This window comes from Oncorhynchus gorbuscha, linkage group LG18 (assembly GCF_021184085.1).
Source record: "Oncorhynchus gorbuscha isolate QuinsamMale2020 ecotype Even-year linkage group LG18, OgorEven_v1.0, whole genome shotgun sequence".
NCBI classification, from domain to species: Eukaryota; Metazoa; Chordata; class Actinopteri; order Salmoniformes; family Salmonidae; genus Oncorhynchus; species Oncorhynchus gorbuscha.
Window position 1 is genome coordinate 20978972 of NC_060190.1, and position 27556 is coordinate 21006527.

Sequence of the window (27556 nt, forward strand, 5' to 3'; positions counted from 1 at the left end):
GAAGTCCACAATCATCTCCTTAGTTTTGTTGACGTTGAGTGTGAGGTTATTTTCCTGACAACACACTCGGAGGGCCCTCACCTACTCCCTGTAGGCAGTCTCGTCGTTGTTGGTAATCAAGCCTACCACTGTTTGTCGTCCGCAAACTTGATGATTGAGTTGGAGGCGTGCGTGGCCACGCAGTCGTGGGTGAACAGGGAGTACAGGAGAGGGCTCAGAACGCACCCTTGTGGGGCCCCAGTGTTGAGGATCAGCGGGGAGGAGATGCTGTTACCTACCCTCACCACCTGGGGGCGGCCCGTCAGGAAGTCCAGTACCCAGTTGCACAGGGCGGGGTCGAGACCCAGGGTCTCGAGCTTGATGACGAGCTTGGAGGGTACTATGGTGTTGAATGCCGAGCTGTAGTCGATGAACAGCATTCTCACATAGGTATTCCTCTTGTCCAGATGGGTTAGGGCAGTGTGCAGTGTGGTTGAGATTGCATCATCTGTGGACCTATTTGGGCGGTAAGCAAATTGGAGTGGGTCTAGGGTGTCAGGTAGGGTGGAGGTGATATGGTCCTTGACTAGTCTCTCAAAGCACTTCATGATGACGGAAGTGAGTGCTACGGGGCGGTAGTCGTTTAGCTCAGTTACCTTAGCTTTCTTGGGAACAGGAACAATGGTGGCCCTCTTGAAGCATGTGGGAACAGCAGACTGGTATAGGAATTGATTGAATATGTCCGTAAACACACCGGCCAGCTGGTCTGCGCATGCTCTGAGGGCGCGGCTGTGGATGCCATCTGGGCCTGCAGCCTTGCGAGGGTTAACACGATTAAATGTCTTACTCACCTCGGCTGCAGTGAAGGAGAGACCGCATGTTTTCGTTGCAGGCTGTGTCAGTGGCACTGTATTGTCCTCAAAGCGGGCAAAAAAGTTATTTACTCTGCCTGGGAGCAAGACATCCTGATCCGTGACTGGGCTGGATTTCTTCCTGTAGTCCGTGATTGACTGTAGACCCTGCCACATGCCTCTTGTGTCTGAGCCGTTGAATTGAGATTCTACTTTGTCTCTGTACTGACGCTTAGCTTGTTTGATAGCCTTGCGGAGGGAGTAGCTGCACTAATATTACATGCCACTGATGTCATTTCGGCCAAACACTTGAGAGTCCAAATGTGCACTTCACATTTCCGTATCATGAAACTTGTCATATACAGTGTCAGTGTTTATGATCGCTATGTTTGATGGACAGTTACATGATGACATGGCGTCATACCCTGGGTGGTTCTGAACAGTGAGCTTGTTTTTCACTTTGTCTATTGTAAGGAACATTTGCCACAGAACACATCTGAATGCTAGGGCTGGGAATTGCCAGGGACCTCACAATATCATAGTGTTACTTTTGTGCCGATACGATATGTATTGAGATTCTATACGGTGAGTTTTATTGCGACTTACTAAACAGGCTATTGATCACGATATGTCTGCTGCAGAGGGACTAGGGAACCATGAGAAAATCAGTCATGGAAATAAGTGTATGAAACCAATTGGTTCTCTATTTAAAAAGATGGCAATAAGCTATCAAGGAAGTATACTGGAGTTTTGGCGAAGATACAGCCAACTAGTGCAAAAAATAATACTGCAATATTATCAAAACGATATGATGTATGTTCAAATAACATTCAGATCTCTGAAGGTGGAGTAGACTGCGACAGAGGCTAGTGAGTAGGCTTTCAAGTTTGGAATGCAGCCTAGCCAGATGGAGACATTCTGATTGGTCATCCTCTGGCCGTTACTCTAGATTAGGTTTCCGGGAGGGCTGCCGTGTGTGCTGGCTTCTGTTCCATTCCAGTTGTAACAATGCGACTCCAGGTGCGTTTACCTAGTGCTGGTCACGAACAAAGGCCTGTGCACACTTTGAACCCTCCACGGCTGTGTATGCCCATTCTGGTGCTGCGCTAGGTGTCGGCCTATGCCTCTACAGACATTTTCCGGCCGCAGGATTCTCCATTGAATGTGCTTTTTAGTCCAAGTTTAGGTTTGTCGGAGTTGTCCTGCTGTGCTCTGGTCTGAGACTTATGCGTTTTGATTGACCTGGTCTGAGACTAGTATTTATTTTAAGCCTAATAGGTGACCATTGAGGTGCCCAGTCAAGCACCCTTATTGCCCATATTAAGTATATACAATGGGTCCGGTCATGGTCAGTCAAGGCCATGGATATGATGAACAGTTGCTTGTTGTGTAGGTGTCTATCAAGTTGTTCAATTAGCATAGCAATTAGCACATGACTGGTTGCTTTGCCTTTAAACCCCCTTAAATGTCGCACTCATGTTGTGCTTATCCTATTGAAACGACGGGGGCTTTACTTGTCTTGCGTTCTCCCTGACTGGCTGGCGATTACTGCAGTGTCATCTACTGTAATGTGATGAGGGTGGCTGCGTGTGCCCCTCATTATGCCCCCCCCCTCAAATGGGCTAACTGTCCTTGAAAGGACAGGGGGAACCGAACCAGAGCCCACAGACTTTATTAATGAAACAATTGGGCTGGGGAGGCCGAGTTGACGTCCCGCTGGCAGGGCTGCACAGTCTGCCTGCTAGGTGTGTGTGTGTGTTTTAACTGTTTGTTTGTTACCCATTCGCAAACTTGTCAACCCAGTTCCGGCCACTTTGTTTTTTGTTTCCTGTTTCAGTGAGTGTGTTGTACAGACAGTATTCTTTCAGCTCTGTTTCACCCAAAGAGCAGCTCAACTATTCGGAGAACATCAGCATATATTGTAGTTCAACTTCATTGAATTGCATCCATCAGATGAATCATGAATAGATAGTCATTTAGGCCTCATGATTACTGCTCTTGTATCATTTGACTTGAATGTTGTTGATTTGGCATGTTGACATATCTGAATTCAAGAACTTTTGACATCAAAACTTGTGACTTATGACTGGGACCCATTATTTTTATGACTGCAGTCTGCTGTTTCTGGTGTTTTAAAGAGAAGGCTCCCACAAATTAAATTATTTTCATCTCTTTCAAGAACCTTACTGGTGTGATCGGAGTTGGCATAGACTATCTCTCAGACCATAGACTACCTGTCTAAACCACACCGTAGAGAAACCCGGAAGCAGACAGACACCAACCCCTTTGACATCCGGGCATCTTGATCGGGTTCACTGCAGAGTACAGGGGTTCCTTCTTTTAAAAGTTGCGAGCTCACACCACGGTACCCAGCATCACTGCTTCATTGCTCCAGACCACCACAAGGGGGAGTTGGAGTACTCATTATGCTTTTGGGTCCCAAGGTTTTTATATATCCAATCATATTGAGTGGTTCCAATGACAAATTTGATGCGAGCCACCCTTCCATGGTGACTTTCTTAAGCAAAGATGGCTGACAAAACATTACGGAGGAAGCAAATTTAATACCGGGAGTATCAAACTCCGTTCTTTGAATGATGCTGTGTCTGCATGTATGTATTACAATTATACACTTCAACAGTGTTTACTGCGCCTGGGACATCAATGATTACACATTGTAACTATGCAATAGACTAGAAACATGATTTAAGAAAAGGCTGATTTGTAATTCATATATACAGAATAAAAAACAGTACATCCTGCCAGCACGCCCACAAACAAGCCACTCAGGCGAAGAATGACACATGGAAGAGGACGATGAATGAGATGGGAGTAACAATCCAGGATATTTGCCCTGAGATGACATAATGTAATGAAATAGGCAGGGATCAGGTTTCGAACCCTCAACATTCTAGCCCGAAGCCCAGTATGCTATCAACTGTGCCCAAATGTACTAATTGATGTTGGGGCCGATTGTTGCAAAAAAATTATATTTGTTTTTCACAAGCATAGCAGGAAGGGCCATTAGCTGAACAGTATATTGCATAATTACAATGTGTAATCATTGATATCCCAGGCGCAGTAAACACTATTCAACCTTTACTAAAAAATTGTCTAATAGCCAAGCCAGGTGTGAAACCCCCCCAACTTGCAACAAATAAGTTGTATCAATCTTTCCACATCTACCTACACACAGTTAATGTTCTGGGGAAAAGTGTGTGTGTACACTCAGCAAAAACACAAACGTCCTCTCACTGTCAGCTGCATTTATTTGCTGTGAGATGTTACCCCACTCTTCCACCAAGGCACCTACAAGTTCCCGGACATTTCTGGGGGGAATGGCCCTAGCCCTCACCCTCCGACCCAACCGGTCCCAGACTTGCTGTCTTGCAGGAAATCACGCACAGAACGAGCAGTATGGCTGGTAGCATTGTCATGTTGGAGGGTCATGTAGGATGAGCCTGCAGGAAGGGTACCACATGAGGGAGGAGGATGTCTTCCCTGTAATGCACAGCGTTGATTGCCTGCAATGACAACAAGCTCAGTCCGATGATGCTGTGGCACACCGCCCCAGACCATGAGGGACCCTCCACCTCCAAATCGATCCCGCTCCAGAGGACAGGCCTCAGTGTAACGCTCATTCCTTCGACGATGAACGCGAATCTGACCATCACCCCTGATGAGAGAAATCCACAACTCATCAGTGGAGAACACTTTTTGCCAGTCCTGTCTGGTCCAGCGATGGTGAGGACCTGCCTTTAGAACAGGCCTACAAGCCCTCAGTCCAGTCTCTCTCAGCCTGTTGCGGACAGTCTGCGCCCTGATGAAAGGATTGTGCATTCCTGGTGTATCCCAGGCAGGTGTGATATTCGGGTGTATCGATCCTGTGCAGGTGTTACACGTGGTCTGCCACTGCGAGGACGATCAGCTGTCCGACCTGTCTCCATGTAGCTCTGTCTTAGGTGTCTCACAGTACAGACATGGCAATTTATTGCCCTGGCCACATCTGTAGTCCTCATGCTTCCTTTTCAGAGTCAGTAGAAAGGCCTCTTTTGTGTCTTAAGTTTTCATAACTGTGACCTTAATTGCCTACCGTCTGTAAGCTGTTTATCTTAACAACTGTTCCACAGGTGCATGTTCATTAATTGTTTATGGTTCATTGAACAAGCATTGGAAACTGTGTTTAAACCCTTTACAAAGAAGATCTGTGAAGTTTTTTGGATTTTTACAAATTATCTTTGAAAGACAGGGTCCTGAAAAGGGGACGTTTTTTTTTTTACTGGGTTTTTAAATTTTAGTTATTGCTCCCGAGTGGCGCAGCCATCTAAGGCACTGCATCTCGATGCAAGAGGCTTTATCACAGTCCTTGGTTTGAATTCAGGCTGTATCACATCCGTCCGTGATTGGGAGTGCCATAGGGCGGTGAATAATTGGCCCAGTGTCTTCCGGGTTTGGCCACGGTAAGCCATCATCGTAAATAAGAATTTGTTCTTACCTGACTTGCCTAGTTAAATAAAGGTTCAAAATAAAAAATAAACTGCCTGCGGCAATCAATAAGTGAAGAACAGTGCCTGGTGCTTAAAACCTATCTAACTTGTTATGCAAGTGTTGCACACCAACAGATGGAGATCCTACACCAGTCGAGCAATTCATTTCAACAATCTTCATTTTAATTTGACTTTACAAGCAACAAAAGGGCTTAATTGGAGTCTATTTCCTCGGAGCCTAGACCTATATAAAATAAGTTAAGTCTCAGCCTATCACAGACAGTTAACAGCCTCATAGAAGTAGGATTTGTTTTTATTTGGCCAACTTACAATTGCAACTGGTCAAATGTAGCATCCTACATAAAAACTATTTAAAGAATCTGCTCGTTCGAACTAAAACAATGTAACTAATTAATGAAAGTGCACATTTGTAAATCACAAACTCTAAACGTAATTGGAAAGGTACATACAAATTGTGACATTGTGGTTACAATAATGTAGCCCATCATGCAAATGTTTCCTATTATCAGAACAATAGACTTTTTATAGCCCGGCTGCTGTTGTGAAAATCCCTAAATTTGAAATGTATTCAAAGTACTCTAAAGGGTTACATTTCTAACTCAAAACATTTCTTAAACGTCTTTATGCTTTCGTTAATCTATCTTTTTTCTGTGGCAATTTTGATCAAACTAATCAAAAGCCACGGTTGATTCGTCTGTGACGATGACTCTATTGAATGTCTCGCCAGCTTTGATCCTTGCCTGGGCTTGCAGGACACAAAGTTCTTTGTTTGTCAGATGAATAATTGACTCACTCATGTTGAAAAGGGTGAGGAATGAGATGGAGTTTAAATAAATCATTATGGTGTAAAATTATAAGCTGATGCTAGTGTGACAGTATAAACTTTACGTCCGTCCCCTCACCCCGACCTGGGTGCGAACCAGGGAAGCTCTGCACACTTCAGCAGTCACCCTCGAAGCATCGTTACCCATCGCTCCACAAAAGCCACGGCCTTTGCAGAGCAAGGGGAACCACTACAAGGTTTCAGAGCAAGTGACGTCACCGATTGACACGCCACTAGCGTGCACCACTCCTAACTAGCTAGCCATTTCACATCGGCTACACTAGTTCGCCAGTTGTGCCTGCTCACTTAATCTCTGTTTTGGGTATTGTTTAGACAAGAATTAGAAAATGAGGGTGCAGAAATGTTATGTTCTTAGTGTTACCTTTTTTATTTAGCTAGGCAAGTCTGTTAACAAATTCTTATTTACAAGGGCAGCCTACTCCTCCGTCCTGTTGTACAGCGCCATATTTTCCATTCCCATCCTAACGGAAACCCTGATGGTTTCGTTTTTCTTTGACTAGAAACACCATAATGTTAAGCCAAATTTATTCAAATCAATCCCATATACGACGTGATTACAAAAGGTTTTAAATTCTCTGGTAATGCCAATATGGAAGACTATCAAATGCTTCTCAAAGATGCCCTCTGGTGGTCAAACTAGCAATGACATGCATTCACAGAAAAAATGGCTGACAAATAGATAACATGCTGCAGCAGCCCGCAAGTTGTGCCGCAGTATAAAGCAACTTAAAGGAGGAACCACTGTACCTTTGTTTTAAAGGATACTATAGTTCCAAGATTTGGCCTAGTTCCAGTAATCCAAGATTTAGGTTTAACATGGCTACATATTATTTTAACATTGTTGAATGGAAAAAGATGGCGTAATGGATTAATATGCCCTGAAAATGAAGTTAAAGTAACACAGTTGAATTTATATTGTCGGTGAACTAGTAGGCACATGCAGGTATCTGTGTGCAATATCCACTTTATCTAACCAGTAACCACTTTCAGGTTTGAAAATGTTTAGCAAACTCTGATTTGAGGATGGACATTCTCTATCAATTGAGGATCCTTTAACGATTCTACACATCTCTACCAGGTGAGCATGGGGTGGAGGGTGTGCCTCATAAGATGAGCCCTGAGGAAGAGGAGGTCCTGTTGTCGGAGGAAGATGAGGAAGAGGCCTTGTCGGCCAGGCCGGTCCAGATCGTTGTGGCTCACGAGGACGACCACGCCTTTGAGCTCGACGAGGCGGCGCTGGAGCGCATCCTGCTGCAGGAGCATGTGCGCGACCTCAACGTGGTGGTGGTGTCGGTGGCCGGTGCCTTCCGCAAGGGCAAGTCCTTCCTGCTGGACTTCATGCTGCGCTTCATGTACAACCAGGTGAGGTTATACACAGGCTTTCCTTGTACAGGCTACATGAGGGGCCTAAAATCAGGGCCTAAAATTATCTTTTTGGTCCACCAGTCACTGTGGCAGGTAAATCTACCAGCCAAAATATTTTTTTCTTTGAAATGACACAACCCATTAAAATGGCTGCGCGTGCTTTGTAATGTTACTAAAACATATGTATCACTAGTAAGAAGTAATGTGGTATATTTCATATGTTTGTGACCCTGCGTTTTTTTTAAAACCAAAAATATCAGATGAGACAAATGTTCACAGGTTACCTTGGTAATGTGACTTTCTGCCTGTGAGATTGAGTCTGACTAGTAGCTGTTGTCTTCTCTTCCCTAGCAGTTGAAATTCAAACATTTGAAAAACAACCTACCTAATAATGTAAATAGCCAAGAAACACACGGACAAAGTCTCACTTCAGTAGACTTTCGTTTCAAGTAAATTAGACCTTCTTTTATGCCTGTGCCAGCGCTCGCACTGGAGCCCTGACCACCCGCCACGCCAACGTGACTGGTGAAATTGACACCTTGTGTACAACAAGGTGTCAGATGAAAGCTTGTCATACACTGTGGTGGAATATTCTAATCGAGTGTCATTTCTTCAATCATCTATATTTAATATGGATTAATTATTGCAATAATAGCCGGCTGCGACCGGGGGGGTCCGTGGGGCGACGCACAATTGGCCTAGCATCGTCCGGGTTAGGGAGGGTTTGGCTGGTAGGGATATCCTTGTCTCATCGCGCACTAGCACCTCCTGTGGCGGGCTGGGCGCAGTGCATGCTAACCAGGTCGCCAGGTGCACGGTGTTTCCTCCCGACACATTGTTGCGGCTGGCTTCCGGGTTGGATGCGCGCTGTGTTAACCTCTTGCTCCTACCTGGCACGCAGGCGTCCCATCTAGAGCTCTGGAAATGCAAATGCGCTACGCTAAATGCTAATAGTATTAGTTAAAACTCAAATGTTCATTAAAATACACATGCAGGGTATTGAATTAAAGCTACACTCGTTGTGAATCCAGGCAACAAGTCAGATTTCTAAAATGTTTTACGGCGAAAACATAGCACATATTTATGTCAAACCACCACCGCAGACATAGCTCATTAGGATAGCCAAGTAGGAAAAAATATGACATCAACAAACGCAGGATAAAAAATAAAAAAATTCACTAACCTTTTGAAATCTTCATCAGATGACAGTAATATACAATGTTACACAGTACATTCATTTTTTTTAAAATCTGCAATATATATCCATAAATCTCTGTTTACAATGACGCATCGTTCAAAAAATGCTACTAAAATGTCTAAAATGTCAGGAGAAATGAAATAGACTGTAAGTCCTTTGGCAAATGATAATTATTATTATTATATAAATAGCTCAGCTAACAAGGAATACACATCATAAACTTTGACTAAATATGCATGTTTTACATATGTATAGGAAGATACAGCGATTGCATTTAGAAGAAGTGTTACATTTATTTTTAATGTTACAGGTTTCGTTCATTAGGCTATACTAGGAGGCGGCGCTCCAAAGGTATCATTATGCCTCTATCTTGGAGTCGACAGAAACCCAAAATTAACACATAAATATTCCCTTACCTTTGCTGTTCTTCCATCAAAAGACCTGGAAGGGATTATACTTACCAAAACAGCGTTTAGTTTAAGTCTGCGTCTTTCGGTTCTCAAAATAGCCACATTTCGGTCGAAATGTAGGCAAAATTCAAGTGGATGCGCACCAAAACGTCTAAAATATATATTATATGTCGAGTAAACTTGTCAAACTATGTTCATAATTAAGCTTTAACATGTTATAAAGGTGTACAGCAATTGTGAGGACAAAGTGAAACACACGTCTTTTAATCGATCCTGAAGAAAAGACTTCACCGGAGCAGAGCGCGCATAATCGTACACTTTTTTTTCGCGTGACCGAGACCTTTTGGCACGCTCAACGTCTCGTGAGCGCGCGATTCTCACAATGAGAAGCCCCATTGAAAGCAGGCTTCGCGCTGAACACGTACAGACTGTTCCCAGAGCGGTAGTTGTTTGGGAAGGCGTATACGATGACGTCAAAGTTGGGCCAACTTTTTCCATGACAAGAGAGACTTTGGGAGAATGCATGCCCTGAGACTTCTGCTTTACATAGAGACAAAATTTAAACGGTTTTAGAAGCTTTAGAGTTTTCTATTCAATAATATTTTTTATATGCATATATTAGCAACTTTTGACAAATTTATCCTGTTTTATATGGGTACCCAATTCCTCCAGAAGGGGCAGTAAACAGGGGTAGGCTTAAGAAGTTAAGAAGCAGTGTGGCTTGGTTGGGTTGTGTTTCGAAGGACGCAAGGCTTTCGACCTTCGTCTCTCCCATGCCCGTTAGGGAGTTGTAGCGACGAGACAAGACAGTAACTACTAACAATTGGATACCAAGAAATTGGGGCTAAAAGGGGGTAAAATAAAAATGTTTAAAAAACAGACACTAACAGGATAGAAATGATTTCTTATTTAAGTATTAATTGCGAACTATTAATATCAAACAAATCAGGTAAATATGTAATTTCTCTCAACACACCAGCCTATATGTATAACCAGGACTGTTATACATGTGACCTAGAATCAGGAGAGGATACACACAGGCTTATGTAGTATATGTACATAGGCATACATCGTTACATGTAGGATAAGTTGTAGAATTAGTCCTTATTAAGGATTCCAGCTACTCTTCCTGGAGACCAGCAACATTAACCTCTTAGTGTGGAAATCCCGTTTAACAGATTTCTAAAAACCTGTTTTTTCAACGTTCCGGTTGGACCGGTCCCTAGCCGTCTTTGTAGAAACGTAATTTAAATATTTCAACGTAGTCCCAGCTAGAACGACTGATTAGCTGCACTGAGAAACTTTTATTTAGTGTTAGCTACCTACATAGCTGTCTTTGCTGTCTTCGTATCATCGGTATCCAAGATAATTGTGTTGTTTAGGTTTAGAGTGTGTAGTCTTAGAGTGATTACTTCATTTCTCAAAAGAGAAACATAGAACAATTTCTAGACTGTTGACATCTAGTGGAAGCCATAGGAACTGCAGTCTGGGCCCTAATAAATCAGGTCTCTCATAGAAAAACATTGGAAAACAGTGACCTCAATTTTTTTCCCTGGCTGGATTGTGCTCTACAACCAGTTCTGTTATACTCACAGACATTACTCTAACAGTTCTAGAAACGTCAGTGTTTTCTATCCAATACTACCAATTCTATGCATATCCTAGCTTTTGGGCCTGAGTAGCAGGCAGTTTACCTTGGGTACGCTTTTCATCTGGATGTGAAAATACTGCCCCCTATCCGGGATCAAATTCGACAACATCTGGTGAAATCGGGAGTGCACTAAATTCAAAATACAAAATCGAAATATTAAACATTCATAAAAATACAAGTGTCTTACATCGTTTAAAAGCTTAATTTCTTGTTAATCCCGCTGATTTGTCAGTTTTCAAAAAGGCCTTACGGCAAACCGCCTCCCTGCGGACCATTTTCACTCCCTCCTCTCTACATTTCCTCCTCTGAAAAGAAGCATCTGCCTCTAGCATACCATGCGGTTATCTGCCAACAGCCCCCCACGTACAAAAGCATTAAACATTTTCCAAACAAGCAGAGGCGTCAGAAATAGCGATTTAAAATCACTTACCTTTGAAGATCTTCCTCTGTTTGCAATCCCAAGGGTCCCAGCTACACATCAAATGGTTGTTTTGTTCGATAAAGTCCTTCTTTATATAAAAACAAAAGTCTGTTTAGTTGGCGCACTTGATTCAGTACAATGGAATCCCAAAAGTTACCAATAAACTTTGTCCAAACAAGTCTAACAACGTTTCTGATCAATCCTCCGGTACCCTAATATGTAAATAAAAATACAATTCTGTCTTAAATGTTATGTTAATTTACCGGAGATAAATAATGAAGTGCGCGCTCTCATCCACGCGCGACACAAAACTACAGTCAAAATGGGAGCCACCTAGACTAACAACATTCTAGCTCTTTTTTTTTTTTAAACAGCCTGGAAATCTTTCTAAAGACTGACATCTAGTAGTAGCCCTAGGAACTGCAATCTGATTCTCCCAATAACAAGGATTTGAATGGGCAGACACCTAAAAGAAAAAAAATACAAAAAGATTTCCGGATGGATTCTCCTTGGGTTTTCGCCTGCCATATCAGTTCTGTTATAATCGCAGACTGCTTCTGGGCCTGAGTAACAGGCAGTTTACTTTAGGTATGTCAGTCATCCAAATTTCCGAATACTGCCCCCAGCCCTCAAGAAGTTAAGGCAAATAAGAATTTAAAACACTTTTCACAACACATTAAGTGGCCACATTGCGTGTTTGTGTGCAGCCTATACTGACCACACACCTGCTCTGACCCACCAGGTATGGAAATACACAGGTTAGAATGCAAACACAGTGGCCCTCAACCTGCCAGTCTGGAACATACTAGAATATGAGGCAGGGTTCAACATGAACTCTCTCCTGTTTTTTGTTGATAGTAAACTCATGCTTTTGTAGATAGACGCCAGTAGATTTCCAAGTAGAAATTCACTTGACCAGTAGACTTCTGGCCTACTTGCCCCGACCGGAGAGAACCAATTGTCAAACCCTCGTGAGAACGGGAGCACAGCTCATGTCACATGTCTGGTGAACTTTGTGAGTCTGAGTGCTTTATGACCTGTGGTGTTTCGCCGCATTGAAGAGCTATTTTCTGCAGATGCGCTGTGAAATGATCCAGTATCACTTATTGAAAATATTGCCTGTTGGGCTACCTGGCGGTGCCTTGGGCTACCTGGCGGTACTTTGGGACATCTACTAACATGTCCTTTGCAATTCAGTACACTATTGGCCCTGCTAGAACATTTTTACATGAACTTCAAACAGCTCATTAGATGAAATCACACAACCAACCAGAAATGCTTATCAAATTTTTCAATTAGTGAAACTAAGAGCTGTGAGGAATTAATTCACTCCATTCATTGGATGCTTAGGGAGTAAACTTATCAGGATTTCTGCCACAACTTGCTAAACCTGTTTGCTGTTCATAACTTGTTTAGGGGGGGGACTGTAATCCATTTGAGCTGTGCTTAAAGCAGATTTTTGGGCAGCACAATGCTTGGGACTGTGGCTCGCTTTTGCAAGAACTTTATTCCAGGCATAAAGGCTGCTTTTGTGTGTGTGGCCCTTAAGGTTTGAGCAGGGATTGCCATTAATATGCCACTCGGGTATGCTAACAAACAGGAGGGCCTGGGTTAGGGTTGTTCAATATGAGAGTAGGGTCCAGAGAAAAAATATCTATCTTCTAGACACGTCAAGGATATCTGGAATACATCTGATGGGTCTAAGCAGGTACTGTAGTATTTCTTGCCCTCTAATAGGCTTGGTAGGGCCTTGACCATATTGCTCGCTTATACTGTTCAGGTTTACATTAATTGTCTCTGTGAAATGGTTAGAGGTTGTTTCTGGGCAGGGCCTGTGAGGACTGTTTCAGCCAACGAGAGTCGTGGTACTGTAGCTACATGGCTCATATGATTGTCGATCTCCTGCTTTGATGTGTCCTCTTCCTCTTCAGACATCTTGCTCCTGGCTGGGTGGGCACGAGGAGCCACTGACGGGCTTCACCTGGCGGGGGGGCTGCGAGAGGGAGACCACGGGCATCCTGGCCTGGAGCGAGGTGTTTGTGGTGGACAAGCCAGACGGGAGCAAGGTAAATACAAAGTCTCTTTTCATGTTTTCTCCCAACTTAAGGTTTGAATTGTTAAGACTTTGCACTCCAAAATCAAAGTTTGTTTGATATTTTCAGACCGCTAAAACAATCAAGATGAGTCCATATCAAACACCACCAGTAAAATGTTATGCCGTTTGTTGTCTCGATTCATTTTGGATTGCGGCATATAGCTGGATTTCCAAAACAGATTTACGAACTTTGATTTTGGAGTGCAATGTCCCTTTAAAAGACACGATTTAAGATTTCCAGTTGTCCATTGGTTAATTCAACTGATTTAATACCCCTTGATTTGGTAAAGAATGAGACTTCTTCACTGATTTATCCTTTCCCTGCAGGTTGCCGTTCTTCTAATCGACACACAGGGGGCTTTCGACAGCCAATCGACCATCAAAGATTGTGCGACGCTGTTTGCGTTGAGCACCATGACCAGCTCTGTACAGGTATGACGTTCCCCCTCACAGTATTGTGTACCCTTTATATTAAGGTGTTCACTGCTCAAAGAAGTATGGGAGATCTACAATGTGTGTATGTTTAATTGCCAGTATTGAACAAACAGTAGGGAACTGGGTGATTGTAGGCTGTTTGGATGAGGAATGCCACTCTACCTATCCCCCTTTTCGCCAGTAAGTATCTGGATTGAAAAATGGGCTTTTTTCCCCGAGACTTGGTGCATGTTATTGCATGCTCAATAAACAGTTGAAGTTATACTGTCATGTGCTAGTTCTAGACTATGATTGAATACCAGACTTTCCCCTCTCCCTGTACCAACTTTTAAATTCATGCAAAACAGTGATTGAAAATGTGATCTACGTAGACTTCAGGTTGATGTTTTGTCACCCGTTAGGTTTACAACTTGTCTCAGAATGTGCAGGAAGACGACCTTCAACATCTCCAGGTGTGTGTCCATGTTTAAGTCCCCCTTCCAGAACAATCCGATCTTCAACACTGCCTTGGACGTTGAACTCCACAAACAACTTGAAAAGGATCTTTACTTTGAGGTCATCACAGCCCTCTGGGGGGGGGGGGGGTCTACATGATGCTCCTTTGATGATCAACCATGCAGTTGGAACTATTGTACTTAATTGTACTATTGGTCACAATTAGAGCGCTTGTACGGAAGTATATAGCTGCTTTCTCCCTTGTTAAAGATATGGACGTTTGAAATGCTAAGTGAAAGTCACATTTTGACTTGAGATGTGACTGTACCCCCTTTTGACTCGAGCACCCCTAGAAGCAAAAGTTATTTATACATGGATGTGTATATGTAGCCTCTTTTTTTAAAACCTACTCAACAGACGACTCTGAAATGAAGCGTGTTACTAACATTACTATCCTATTAGACGGCAACAGTTCGCTGCAAGACGGCTCCTTGTTATTAATAGATCGACTGACTGTTGTCCTTTTTGACAAGAACGTGGAGTATTACTCTGCTTTATGCCTGACGTTTTGTTTTTCCCCTACCTAGCTCTTTACTGAATACGGGAGGCTGGCCTTGGAAGAAATCTACGAGAAACCATTTCAGGTATAATCGCATTTCTCTGTTGCCTTTCCTGAATGAATGGCATGCAATGCCTTTCTTATCGGATAATAATGACGATATTTTTAAGTAATTGAGATGGAGCTAATGGGCATCTCTAGAGTCTTATTCAATATGGCTGCCATTACTTGACATTTTGTGAAAAATCAATAGTCATGTAGTATCTTGTTTTAATGTTTATTCCTTGACTTCCACAACAGACTTTAATGTTTCTTATAAGAGACTGGAGCTACCCGTACGAGCATTCTTACGGCTTAGAGGGAGGGAAGAGTTTCCTGGAGAAGAGATTACAAGTACGTATTTTTTCACTCGCTCCATTCTAAGAAAATAAGAGCTTTAACATCTGACATTTCAGGAACTAAAGCACTTGCACATGTTCTAATTTTGCGTCTGCTGTTCAAACAGCCTGGTGTCCTATGCTTGTGCAGTCTTGCCAACTCCTATGGTCATTGGCACGACAACGACCAGTAGTAGGCTATACAGCACATGGAGAGGTGATTCTAGCTACAAGGCTGCACACTTGGGTTCTGAAGGAATAGATGCCAACACTGACAGCTATGCTGCCTTCGTCAGGGTTTTTAGCGCAGACAGATCTGAGACCAGGCCAATTCGAACTATGTTTGTCCAACCATTTACTTGAATAAGCAAGTGTCTCTCCACTGTATGCAGGTGAAACAGAACCAGCACGAGGAGCTGCAGAATGTCAGGAAGCACATCCATTCCTGCTTCTCGAACATTGGCTGCTTCCTCCTGCCCCACCCCGGCCTCAAGGTGGCCACCAACCCCAACTTTGATGGCAGACTCACAGGTACGCTGTATGCAATCTGAAGTGATTGGATGGGTCTAATCACTATGGTCAAATGTATACCTAGCCAATCAGAAGGTACGGTGAAGCTATTACCATAATGCTATATCAATCATCTCAGATATCCAGGTGTGCCTAGGGAAGATTGCAGACTTGTATTTTTGGATCTTAGAGGAAAAGTGCTACATAAATGCCATCTATTACAATACGAAGGTCACCTTTTCAAAGTTCTAAAACAACACATTTGCCTTTATATAGTTGCATTTAAGGTCTGGTGGTGTTTTTAAAAGGAAAATGGCCAGACCTTTAATAAGAAATGCCTTTCCCACATGTCTCCCCCTCTAGATATTGATGACGATTTCAAGACTGAGCTCGTCAACCTAGTGCCCATCTTGTTGTCCCCGGAGAACTTGGTGGAGAAAGAAATCGGAGGATCCAAAGTGACGTGCCGAGACCTTGTACAGTATTTTAAAGTAAGTTGATTGTTTCAAGCATTCCTTCTGAGCTTATACCTTGCCATCATTAGCCGGCCAGTTACTCAACCCTGCCCCTTAGAGGATGCTGCCCTATGGACATAGACGTGGAATCACTGGTCACTTTAATAATGCTTACAAAATGAGTAAAACAGTATGTATGTAGATACTGTATTCTAGTCGATGCCACTCCGACATTGCTCGTTCTAATAGTTATATATTTAATTCCATTCTTTTACTTTGCGATTCGTGTGTATTGTTGGATACTACTGCACTGTTGGAGCTAGGAACTCAAGCATTTCACTACACCCTCAATAACATCTGCTAAATATGTGTATGTTACCAATAACATTTTATTTACTCTATACCTCAACTTTTATTTACCCTTTTTTCCTCCTATACCTTTCCTCAATTAATTTCTTCTTCTGAAACAAATGTTGCTTGTTTATTTTTTTCGGCACAGGCATACATGAAAATATACCAAGGGGAGGAGCTGCCTCATCCCAAGTCAATGTTACAGGTAGTTCACTCTCCAGATAGTCAATGATAAATTCCCCTAACAAATAACTGGATTGTGTTCAGTAGGCACAAAATGGAATAGAAGTTTGAGACCGAGTTTAAGACCGGGGGTAAAACGGGGAGGCACTACCTGAATTTATCCAATTAGAAAGCTTGTTTTCTGTTGCAAAATGTTCTTGTAAATATAGCCCTGAAACATTCTCATGTTTTCACTTGTAGTTGACCAAATGTATTGTGCCATGAACATTCTTTGCATCCCGATGCCTTTTGATACCATTTTAAGTTACCTAGTCAATGAGAGATTAGCAAACTATATGCTTTTACTCATGAGTGTGGGGAGTTGTGCCCATTTCTGTCCTATGAAGTCATTTCTGACCAATATTTGTCTATTTAGAGGGCCCGTTTGGCTCAAGAATACCTCCAGAGGCAACACGTATTCCATATAGGCTCTTTAAAACATTGAGTCGAATTTCATGTGAATGTAGGAGAACGTTGATGCACCAAAGGAACCTAATCTCAGGACGGCTGTGTTTTCCCCTCTGCTTTCTCCCGCTGTCACCTAGGCAACGGCTGAAGCCAACAACCTTGCAGCTGTTGCAGGAGCAAAAGACATTTACAACAAAGGCATGGAGCAGGTAATTGAACAATTACTTTGTTTTAAGCATCCAATTTAGCATCTGACTGACTAATAAAAGCAGTCGAGGTGTTTTCATCTGTGCGGATGAGTTGTGGCGTGTGTTACTAGCTACATTTTACTCTAGATTGATTTAGACGAAAAGCTTTTTTGTTTAGTTTTTGTTGTTGTCCATTTAACCATCAATCTATATTAGACGGCTCTAAATAAACTCGGGAAATAGCTCTGTTTTTGCTCTCAGCAAAGTTGTCCTCCTAGCTCCTACATCTAGCTATGCGCTGGCTCCTTGTAGATCTGAAAGGATTTGGTTGATTTAGTACCGTGTATAGCACTCCTGTGTAGTCTGGTGTGCTGATGTTCACATTTACGTTGTTTCTTCTGTATTGATCTATACTGACCAAAAAATAGAAATGCAACAATTAGGATTTTACTGAGTTACAGTTCATAAGGTAATCAGTAAAATGAATAAACTCATAAGATCCTAATCTATAGATTTTACATGGGTGGAACTGCGAGGGCATAGGCCCACCCACTGGGGAGCTAGGCCCAGCCAATCAGAATGAGCTTTTCCCCATTAAAATACTTTATTACAGACAGAAATACTCCTCAGTTTCATCAGCTGTTCGGGTGGCTGGTCTGACTCCCACAGGTGAAGAAGCTGGATGTAGAGGTCCTGGGCTGGCGTGGTTACACGTGGTCTGCGGTTGTGAGGACGGTTGAACGTACTGCCAAATTCTCTAAAACAATGTTGGAGGCTGCTTATGGTAGAGAAATAACCATGAAATTCACTGGCAACAGCTCTGGTGGGCATTCCTCCACTCAGCATGCCAAATGCACGCTCCCTCAACTTGAGATGTATGTGTTGCTGTTTGTAAGTCGCTCTGGATAAGAGTGTCTGCTAAATGACTTAAATATAAATGTAAATGTTGTGACAAACTGCATATTTTAGTGGCCTTTTGTCCCCAGCACAAGGTGCAACTGTGTAATGATTATTGCTGTTTAATCCTCTTCTTGATATGCCACACCTGTCAGGTGGATGGATTATTTTAGCAAAGGAGAAATACTCACGAACAGGGATGTAAACTAATTTGTGCATGAAATTAAGTGAAATAAGCTTTGTATGGAACATTCTTCTATTTCAGCTCCATGAAACATGGGACCAACACAACATGTTGCTTTTTATATTTTAGTTCAGTGTACACTTCCGGTCTAAGTTTTTAGAACACTTACTCATTCAAGCTTTAAAAAAAAAAAAAAAAGATTTTCTACATTGTAGAATAATAGTGAAGACAACAAAACTATGAAATAACGTAGTAACCAAAGTGTTAAACAAATCCAAATATATTTGAGATTCTTCACATAGCCACCCTTTGCCTTGATGACAGCTTTGCACACTCTTGGCATTCTCTCAACCAGCTTCATTAGGTAGTCCCCTGGTATGCCTTTCAATTAACCTTTTGATGCACCCATCCCGTTACCGGGATCATTTTCGTCAACATCCGCTGAATTGCAGAGCGCCAAATTCAAATAAAATTTTCATGAAATCACAAGTGCAATATAGCAAAACACAGCTTAGCTTGTTGTTAATCCATCCACCTGGCGTGTCAGATTTCAAAAAAGCTTTTCGGCGAAAGCATACCAACCGTTTATGTAAGGACATCTCTCTCAGCAGACAAAACATTAGAAGCAGCCAAGTATATTGGTCACGGAAGTCAGAAAAGCAATAAAATGAATCGCTTACCTTTGATCTTCGGATGTTTGCACTCATGAGACTCTCAGTTACACAAATGTTCCTTTTGTTCCATAAAGATTCTTTTTATATCCAAAATACCTCCATTTGGTTGGCGTGTTCAGTAATCCACAGGCTCGCGCGGTCACGACCGGGCAGATGAAAATTCCAAATAGTATCCGTAAAGTTCGTAGAAACATGTCAAACGTTTTTATAATCAATCCTCAGGTTATTTTTTATAATATTTCAACCGGAACTGTAGCTTCTTCAATAGGAGAGAGTGAGAATGTCTGCTCCAAGCTGTTGCGCATGCAAAACGCTGCTGGCACCCAGCCATACAATGACGCGATGTGATCTTTCTCACTCATTTTTCAAAATAAAAGCCTGAAACTATGTCTAAAGACAGTTCACACCATGGGGAAGCCATGGGAAAAGGAATCTGGTTGATATCCCTTTAAATGGCGCGAAGGCAGGCAATGGAACAGAGCTTTCAGGAAAAACGGCGTGTTCGCCTGCAATATCAGTTCTGTTATACTCACAGACAATATTTTGACAGTTTTGGAAACTTTAGTGTTTTCTATCCTAATCTGACGATTCTATGCATATTCTAGATTCTGGGCCTGAGAAATAGGCAGTTTCATTTGGGTATGTTTTTCATCAAAATACTGCCCCCCCTACACTCAACAGGTTAATTCATTTGGAATTCCTTTCCTTAATGAGTGAGTCACATCACAACTGACTGACAAGGTAGGATATACAGAAGATGGCCCCATTTGGTGAACAGACAAAATAAGCGAAGAGAAATGACAGTCCGTTACTTTAAGACATGAATGTCAATCAATACAGAAAATGTCAAGAACTTTGAAAGTTTCTTCAAGTGCAGTTGCAACAACCATCAAGCGCTATGATGAAACTGACTCTCATGAGGACCGTCACAGGAAAGGAAGACCCAGAGTTACCTCTGCTGCAGAGAATAAGTTAATTAGTTACCAGCCTCAGAAATTGCACCCCAAATAAATCCTTCAGAGTTCAATTAACAGACCAATCTCAGCATCAACTGTTCAGAGGAGACTGTGTGAATCAGGCCTTCAATGGTCGAATTGCTGCATAGAAACCACTACTAAAGGACACCAATAAGAAAACTTGCTTGGGCCAAGAAACACGAGCAATGGATATTAGACTTGTGGAAATTTGTACTTTGGTCTGGAGTCCAAATTGGAGATTTTTGGTTCCATCCGCCGTGTCTTTGAGACGCGGTGTGGGTGAACGGATGATTTCTGCATACGTTTTTCCCACTTTAAAGGATGGAGGTTGTGTGGGGTTGTTTTGCTGGTGACACGGTCTGATTTTAGTTTAGAATTCAAGGAACACCTAACCAGCATGGCTACTGCAGCGATACGCCATCCCATCTGGTTTGTGCTTCGTGGGGTTATCATTTTTTTTTAAACAGGACAATGACCCAACACACCTCCAGGCCGTGTAATGGCTATTTTACCAAGAAGGAGAGTGATGTAGTGCTGCATCACATGACCTGGCCTCCACAATCCCCAGACCTCAACCAAATTGAGATGGTTTGGGATGAGTCGGACCGCAGAGTAAAGGAAAAGCAGCCAACATGTGCTCAGCATATGTGGGAACTCCTTCAAGACTGTTGGTAAAGTTTTCCAGGTGAAGCTGTTTGAAAGAATGCCAAGAGTGTGCAAAGCTCTCAAGGCAAAGTGTGGCTACTTTGAAGAATATAAAACATATTTTGATTTGTTTATTTTTTGGTTACTACATGATTCCATGTGTTATTTCATAGTTTTGATATCTTCACTATTATTCTACAATGTAGAAAATAATACAAAATAAACAAACCCTTGAATGAGTGAGTAGGTGTTCAAAAACTTGACCGGTATTGTATTTATCCCACATCTGAGTGGCAAGGAGACGTGTCTAGACTTAGAGGCTAGGGGTTGACTTGTGATTGGAATTGCGTGTATGATTTAATTGCCATTAAATTGTCTTGCATCTGTCAGATGCCCAGCCCATATGGGCTTATAAAACACTGAATATTCAATAAGTAAATGAGTTGCAGTATGTTTGTCCCTCATGGCGACCTCTCCTTTCTCCCAGGTGTGTGGAGGCGACAAGCCCTACATGGCCCCCGATCAACTGGAGTGCGGCCACGCGAACCTGCTGCAGGTGGCGGTCAAACACTTCCGCTCGGTCAAGAAAATGGGCGGCGAGGACTTCTGCCGGTGCTACCAGGAGCAGCTGGAAGCAGAGCTGGACGAGGCCTTCACTAACTTCATCAAACACAACGATGGCAAGAACATCTTCTACGCTGCGCGCACGCCCGCCACGCTCTTCGCCGTCATGTTCGCCATGTACGTGGCGTCGCTTGTCACGGGCTTCCTGGGTATCAACACAGTGGCCACGGTGTGTAATCTCATTATGGGCGTGGCACTGGCTGCGCTCTGCCTTTGGGCCTATGTGAAGTATTCCGGCGAGTTCCGCGAGGTGGGCAGTGTCATCGACCAGGTGGCCGAGACCCTGTGGGAGCAGGTGGGTGACCCGGGAGTGGAGGGTGGGGGGGCAAGAAATGACTGCCGCACGTCTCTTGATCAGTCAGAATATTATGCATGTTCTGTTTCTCTTGCTCAGGCTCTTTCACTCCTATTTGACCACCTCTTATGCCTCTTCTCTTTTCTTTTCCTCCCTTTCGCTCTTTCTTTCTACCCCCTCACTCTTCCCTTTTCTTTCCCTGTCTCACATCATGTCCCTCTCCTGCTTACTCTTTTACAGAGAGCGATTGCTCCCAAGCTCTTTGTCCTGTTCTTTTCCTAACCTGTTTGGATGTGACCAAATGTGATTCTCTTTCCTCCCCCTCAAACCAGAATCTTCCCAAATCAAGTTTATTTTCCTCATCAGCCTCTCTCTTCCCTTTCCTTGTTCCCCATCTGCCTTTGTCTCTCTGGTTGCACCCTGATTCTTTACCCTTTCTCCAGATGTGTGCGCCCGCCATGGATTTAAAATAAATTTACTGGTGTAAGCGTTGGCTTGAGGGAGTTTCAACAATTGTTAAATCCATGAGAGGGAAGGGTGCAAGTGCACACTTTGGAAGGAGGGAAAGATAATCTGGACACCTCCCTCACTACTTTCCCCACTAATTAGTCTTCCCTCTTTTTGTGCTTGCCACAGAGGACGCCACGAAAGGTAAGAGGTGGACAGAGGGGAAAAGGGCTCCTTTTCTGAGGCAGAAATAACTTCAAACGTCACTACTAATGTCATTAACACGTTCCACAATACTTCCCTTGCCTTGTTTTCAGATCTTTTCCAAACTCTTTGAGGTGGCGAGGAGTCGAGTCCCGTTGGATTCCTTGATAACGGCCCAGAGAACGAGACTGGCCTCGAACAACAATGTCAAGAAGAAAAAATAGCACCTGCCCCCCCCCCCCCCCCCCCCCGCTTGGTTTCAAGTGTCCATTTTTAGGACCATATATAAATGTTTTCTTTTTTGATAGCTCATGGTCCCAATGCCATGCTGGTTTAGTATTTAAAAGCTGCATTTTATACCTGTTTCGCACCACAAATGTGGAATACAGGTTGGCACTTTCATGGTTGATTTCTCATATGTTGTGGGGTTTAGGGTGGGTAGGGTGACATCGGGGAGTGTGCGCTCTCATGATAAGCTGCCACCATTTCCATTTTTAGTATGGATGAATGTACGAACAAACAAATGAAGCTTGCTTTCCTTTCTTTGCTCCTTTCTCTCCACCTCCAGTTGATGGTTTTATCCTCCTTTCCCCCTCCCTTTCATCTGACGTCTTCCCCTCCTTCCCCTTTTCTTTCCCACCACTCTTGTCTCTCTCCCCAGGTGTTGAAGCCTCTGGGCGATAACTATATGGAGGGTAACATTAGGCTGAGTGTGGTCAACAGTCTTTGCTTGTCTGAGCGAGCCGTTGTCACAGCACGGCAAGTTAGAGTAAACGGGAGACCCACTGCCCAGATTAAGTGTCAACTCGCCCGTAGAACCAAAGTTTACAGCTTTACCCTCTGTAATTGGTCCTAGCCGCTCGTCACTTAACTTGGGCACCCAATGAGGTGGCATTACGAGCGGTTGGCAGTGTGGAGAAGGATGAGCCCGCCTCCTTTTCTTTGATCAGACTGCTGATTGGATGTCTTGTGAGATGCATCTTCCCCCCTCCAGCCAATGAAAACTGATTATTGTTATAGTGACAGGACATTTTGTGGTAGTTTTATTTAAGCGGGGCCAATTTACAGCTCAGTAGTTTTATTAGTGGTTGTCTGGGACATGCAGCGTTTAGAGGACTATTTAAGCTACAATGTACTCCTTGTCTTTAAGATCTTTCTCGTTTTCCATCCTACTTGTCTGAGTGAATGGATATTAATCAATGTAAGAACAACCACTGCTCTCTTTCACTAACACTTGTCATTGGCGTTTTGCGACTACACAGTTACACACCGATCGAGGTATAGCTAGTTGTAGCCTGCCTATTAGTTCAGCGTCACTCTCCCACCTCCCACCACATCTCTCAACCAGCTGCTCTTAAGGTGAATCATTTTGTATTTCTATTGAAGTATTAGAACTATTATTCTTATTCTGTTGCAATTATTCCATCCAGACCATTACCGCCAATGTGTGCTGTTTTGTACAGTTTTTTTTTTTTTTATTTTTTTACTCATCCCTAATGGGGCATGTGTACGAAATATACATATATAAATACATTTTCTATACCTTTTTTGTAGCTGGGAGAACAATGGTTTCGTGGTAGGCCACTGTGCAGTTTACTGTATTTAAATGAATGCTTTCGTGATTTGTGTATGTCCAATAAATTCTTTTTATATACATTTGTAAAGTAATCTACATTGAGCACTGCAATTCCACCCCTGCTAGCAAAGAATGTTTGTAAACTTAATTTTCTTCTGTTGCAGTTTAAAGTTATTATCGTTAATTTATTTTTCAAGACGAGATTAAAACACTACAGTATATGATGTAATGCTTGATTGGTTTGTTTGTACAAACGGAGGCCCTTTTTTTGCTAAAGGAAATAAAATGTAGGCAATTTCCTTTTTTGGCATCAGACCTGCCTACTTATCATTTGGAACCGTTTTTGTTTTAATAGGCAAAATTACACGTAACATCTGACTCCAGCATGATCCGTTCTTACAATTGGTAGAAATGTTAGATTTAGATCAAATTTATCAAGCAGTAGTTTGGGATGTAGTGAACTACTTTTTCAAATGGACTTTATAAAGTTTGTTTATGCAATGTTTACCCAGCCATTTGTCTTCACAACACTTGTAATTTTTGTGCAGAAAAACTCCATTGTATCACAACCGTTGTACGCACAGGAGGCTGATGGGCTATACTATAGATGGATGGGCTCATTGTGAGGGCTGCCATGGCATTAATGGAACTGCGTCAAATGTGGTTTCATACTATTCCAGCCACTACAATGTGCCCATCCTCCTATAGCTCCTCCCACCAGCCTCCAATGGTTGTACGACTTGGCTATACCGGGGCAAGAATATTGGGGAAATGAAATTGTCTTGAATTGTGGCTTCATTGTGTAACGTATAGTGAGGAAATTGATAATCGTCTCTAACTCCTCTAGTTCCAATGAGACGGTGTACAGGACAGGCAGCAGACTGTTAGCCACCCTGCCATGTTAGTTGATTCTGCCACTAGCACAGTCTGTGTAGTCAGCTCCGCTATCCCTATTGAGACTGTCTGTGCCTCAATCTAGGTTGGGCAAAACTAAACATGGCGGTGTTCGCTTTAGCAATCTCACTAGAATAAAGACCTAATCCATTCCTGTCATTATTGAAAGAGCTTGTGATATCTCGCTTTTCAAAATAGGGCTACTTAATGTTAGATCCCTCACTTCCAAGGCAGTCATAGCCACTGAACTAATCACTGATCATAACCTTGATGTGATTGGCCTGACTGAAACCTGGCTCAAGCTTGATGAATTGATAGTGTTAAATGAGGTCTCCTGTTTACACGAGTGATCATATCCTGCAAAAGCAGAGGTGTTGCTAACATTTATAACAAATTATAGCTCCTGTTTATGGTCCTCCAGGGCCGTTTACAGCGTTCCTGACTGAGTGGTTTGAATTCCTATCGGAATTTGTAGTCATGGCAGATAATCCCCTTTTTGGTGACTTCTTTATTCCGATGGGGAAGTCCACAGACCTACTCCAGAAGGCTTTCAGAGCCATTGTCGACTCTGGGTTTGTCCAACATGTCTCCGGACCTATACATTGCCACAGTGATTCCCTGGATTTAGTTGTGTCCTGTGGATCGAAATGTTTTTCCTAATAATCCTGGACTATCGGACCACCATTTTATTACGTTTGCAATCGCAAACCAATCATATGCTCAGACCCCAACCAAGGATTATCCCAAGCAGCGCTATACATTCTCAGAGAACCAAAGATTCCTAGATATCCTTCCAGACTCCATCTACCCAAGGATGTCGGATTACAAAAATCGGTTAACCACCTGAGGATCTAAATTGAACCTTGTGTAATACCCTAGATGCAGTCGCACCCCTAAAAACCAACATTTGTCACAAGACATGAGCTCCCTGGTATACAGAAAATACTCGAGCCCGGAATCAAGCTTCCAGAAAATTGGGACGGAAATTATGCTAAACCAAACTGGAAGCTTGGAAAGACTGTACCGTGCAATATCGAAGAACCCTCACTGCTGCTCGATCAACCTATTTTTCTAACCTAATTGAGAATAAGAACAATCCAAAATGTATTTTTGATACTGTCGCAAAGCTAACAAAAGTAGCATTCTCCAGGAGATGATGGCCTTCACTTCAGCAGTGATGAATTCATAAACTTCTTTGACGAAAAGATCATAATCATTAGAAAGTGAATTACGGACTCATATTTTAATCTGCGTATTTCTACAAGCTCAGTTGTTCTAAGTCTGCACAGAACTGCCAGGACCTATAGTTCTCCCTCTCCTCCTAGAGGACCTGAGCCCTAGGACCATGCCTCAGGACTAATTGGCCTGATGACTCCTGGCTGCCCACAGTCCACCTGTTTGTGCTGCAGCTCCAGTTTCAACTGTTCTGCCTGCGGCTATGAAACCCTGGCCTGTTCACAGGGCGTGCTACCTTGTCCCGGACCTGGTGTTTTTGACTCTCTCGCTCTCGCGCTCTCTCTCTCTCTCGCTTGCTGTCTGAATGATCAGCTATGAAAAGCCAACATAAATTTACATCTGGCACCCTCTACAACCACTGTGATTTTTACTTGACCCTGCTGGTCATCTATGAATGTTTGAACATCTTGAACAGTCTGGCCTTAATGGCCATGTACTCTTAATTGCTGTTTGGGGTTTTAGGCTGGGTTTCTGTATAAGCACTTTGTGACATCTGCTGATGTAAAAAGGCCTTTATAAATAAATATATTTGAATTGATTTGTCCAAAATTCATGTATCATAGTCATTTGGAGAATGTTTATGTGTAATCTCAGCTGACACTTCAGTCTTGGATACACAGTTGCTTCCAAATTTATTGGCACCCCTTTCTATTTCCCTAAAAAATAAGTTGAAGAAAAAAATAAAACTTTTCTCCACACCTTGTTATTGAACTTTAAATAACAAGGTGTTATTAAACTTAAGTTTAGAATTTTGATTGAGAAAATAAAGACAAATGGCATGGATTAAATTATTGTCCCTCTGGCTCTCATACTTGGTTGCACAGCCTTTGGCCAAGATAACTGTCAACAAATGTTTATTGGAACCATCAATGAACTTGCTGCACCTTTTCTACTGGCAATTTTGCCCACTCTTCAGGAGAAAACTGCTCTAATTCTTCAATGTTTGAGGGGTGCCCTCCACCAACTGCTATTTTCAGCTTTCACCACAGATAATGGATGTGATTTAGGCCTGGACTCTTCACTGGTCCCTCCAGAACAGTCCAGTGTTTCTTCAACCATTCCAGGTTGCTTTTGATGCTTGTTTGGGATTGTTATCCTTCTGGACGATCCACAACCTTCAAACAGAGACGGTTTCGTTTTTTTTTAGCTCAACTCGCTTAACAGCTAGGCTACCTGCTACCTCTAACGTCAATGGTGAATGTTTAATCCAACTCTGTTTATCTTAAAGAACATATCACTTCAAATAGCTACCTTCAGGACTGTCTGGAACCTGAATGATTCCACAACCCTCCTTGGCCTTGGTCAAGTACCTTTTTATCCCACAAGGGGAGTACCCCCTCTCCTGGTGAGGAATAATAAGCCATTTCTATCACCTACCTAGGAAAGTATTCAGATCCTTTCCCTTTTCCCACATTTTGTTACATTACAGCCTTACTCTAAAATTGACTAAACATGTTTCCCCTCATCAATCTATATACAATACCCTATAATGACAAAGCGAAAACAGGTTCTTAGCAAATGTAGCTAATTTATTTACAGAAGTATTCAGACCCTTTGCTATGAGACTCAAAATTGACCTCAGGTGCATCACGTTTCCATTGATTATCCTTGGGATGTCTCTAGAACTTGATTGGAGTACAC

The 27556-nt window shown here is 42.7% G+C and overlaps 1 protein-coding gene across 3 annotated transcripts in view; it reads left to right on the forward strand.

Moving 5' to 3' along the window:
• LOC124003334 (atlastin-2-like) overlaps positions 1 to 24009 on the forward strand; it is a 30195-nt gene extending 6186 nt beyond the window's left edge. Inside the window, exons 2-14 of one of the 3 annotated variants that reach the window (XM_046311492.1) lie at positions 7261 to 7544; positions 13159 to 13293; positions 13650 to 13754; positions 14159 to 14209; positions 14780 to 14836; positions 15052 to 15144; positions 15521 to 15659; positions 16002 to 16129; positions 16593 to 16649; positions 17212 to 17283; positions 21127 to 21558; positions 22195 to 22209; positions 22323 to 24009. In XM_046311492.1, coding sequence (XP_046167448.1) covers positions 7261 to 7544; positions 13159 to 13293; positions 13650 to 13754; positions 14159 to 14209; positions 14780 to 14836; positions 15052 to 15144; positions 15521 to 15659; positions 16002 to 16129; positions 16593 to 16649; positions 17212 to 17283; positions 21127 to 21558; positions 22195 to 22209; positions 22323 to 22433 — 1679 coding nt within the window. In that variant the 3' untranslated portion in view covers positions 22434 to 24009. The other 2 variants (XM_046311493.1, XM_046311494.1) reach the window with 2 other exon arrangements.
• Positions 24010 to 27556: the final 3547 nt, after the last annotated feature.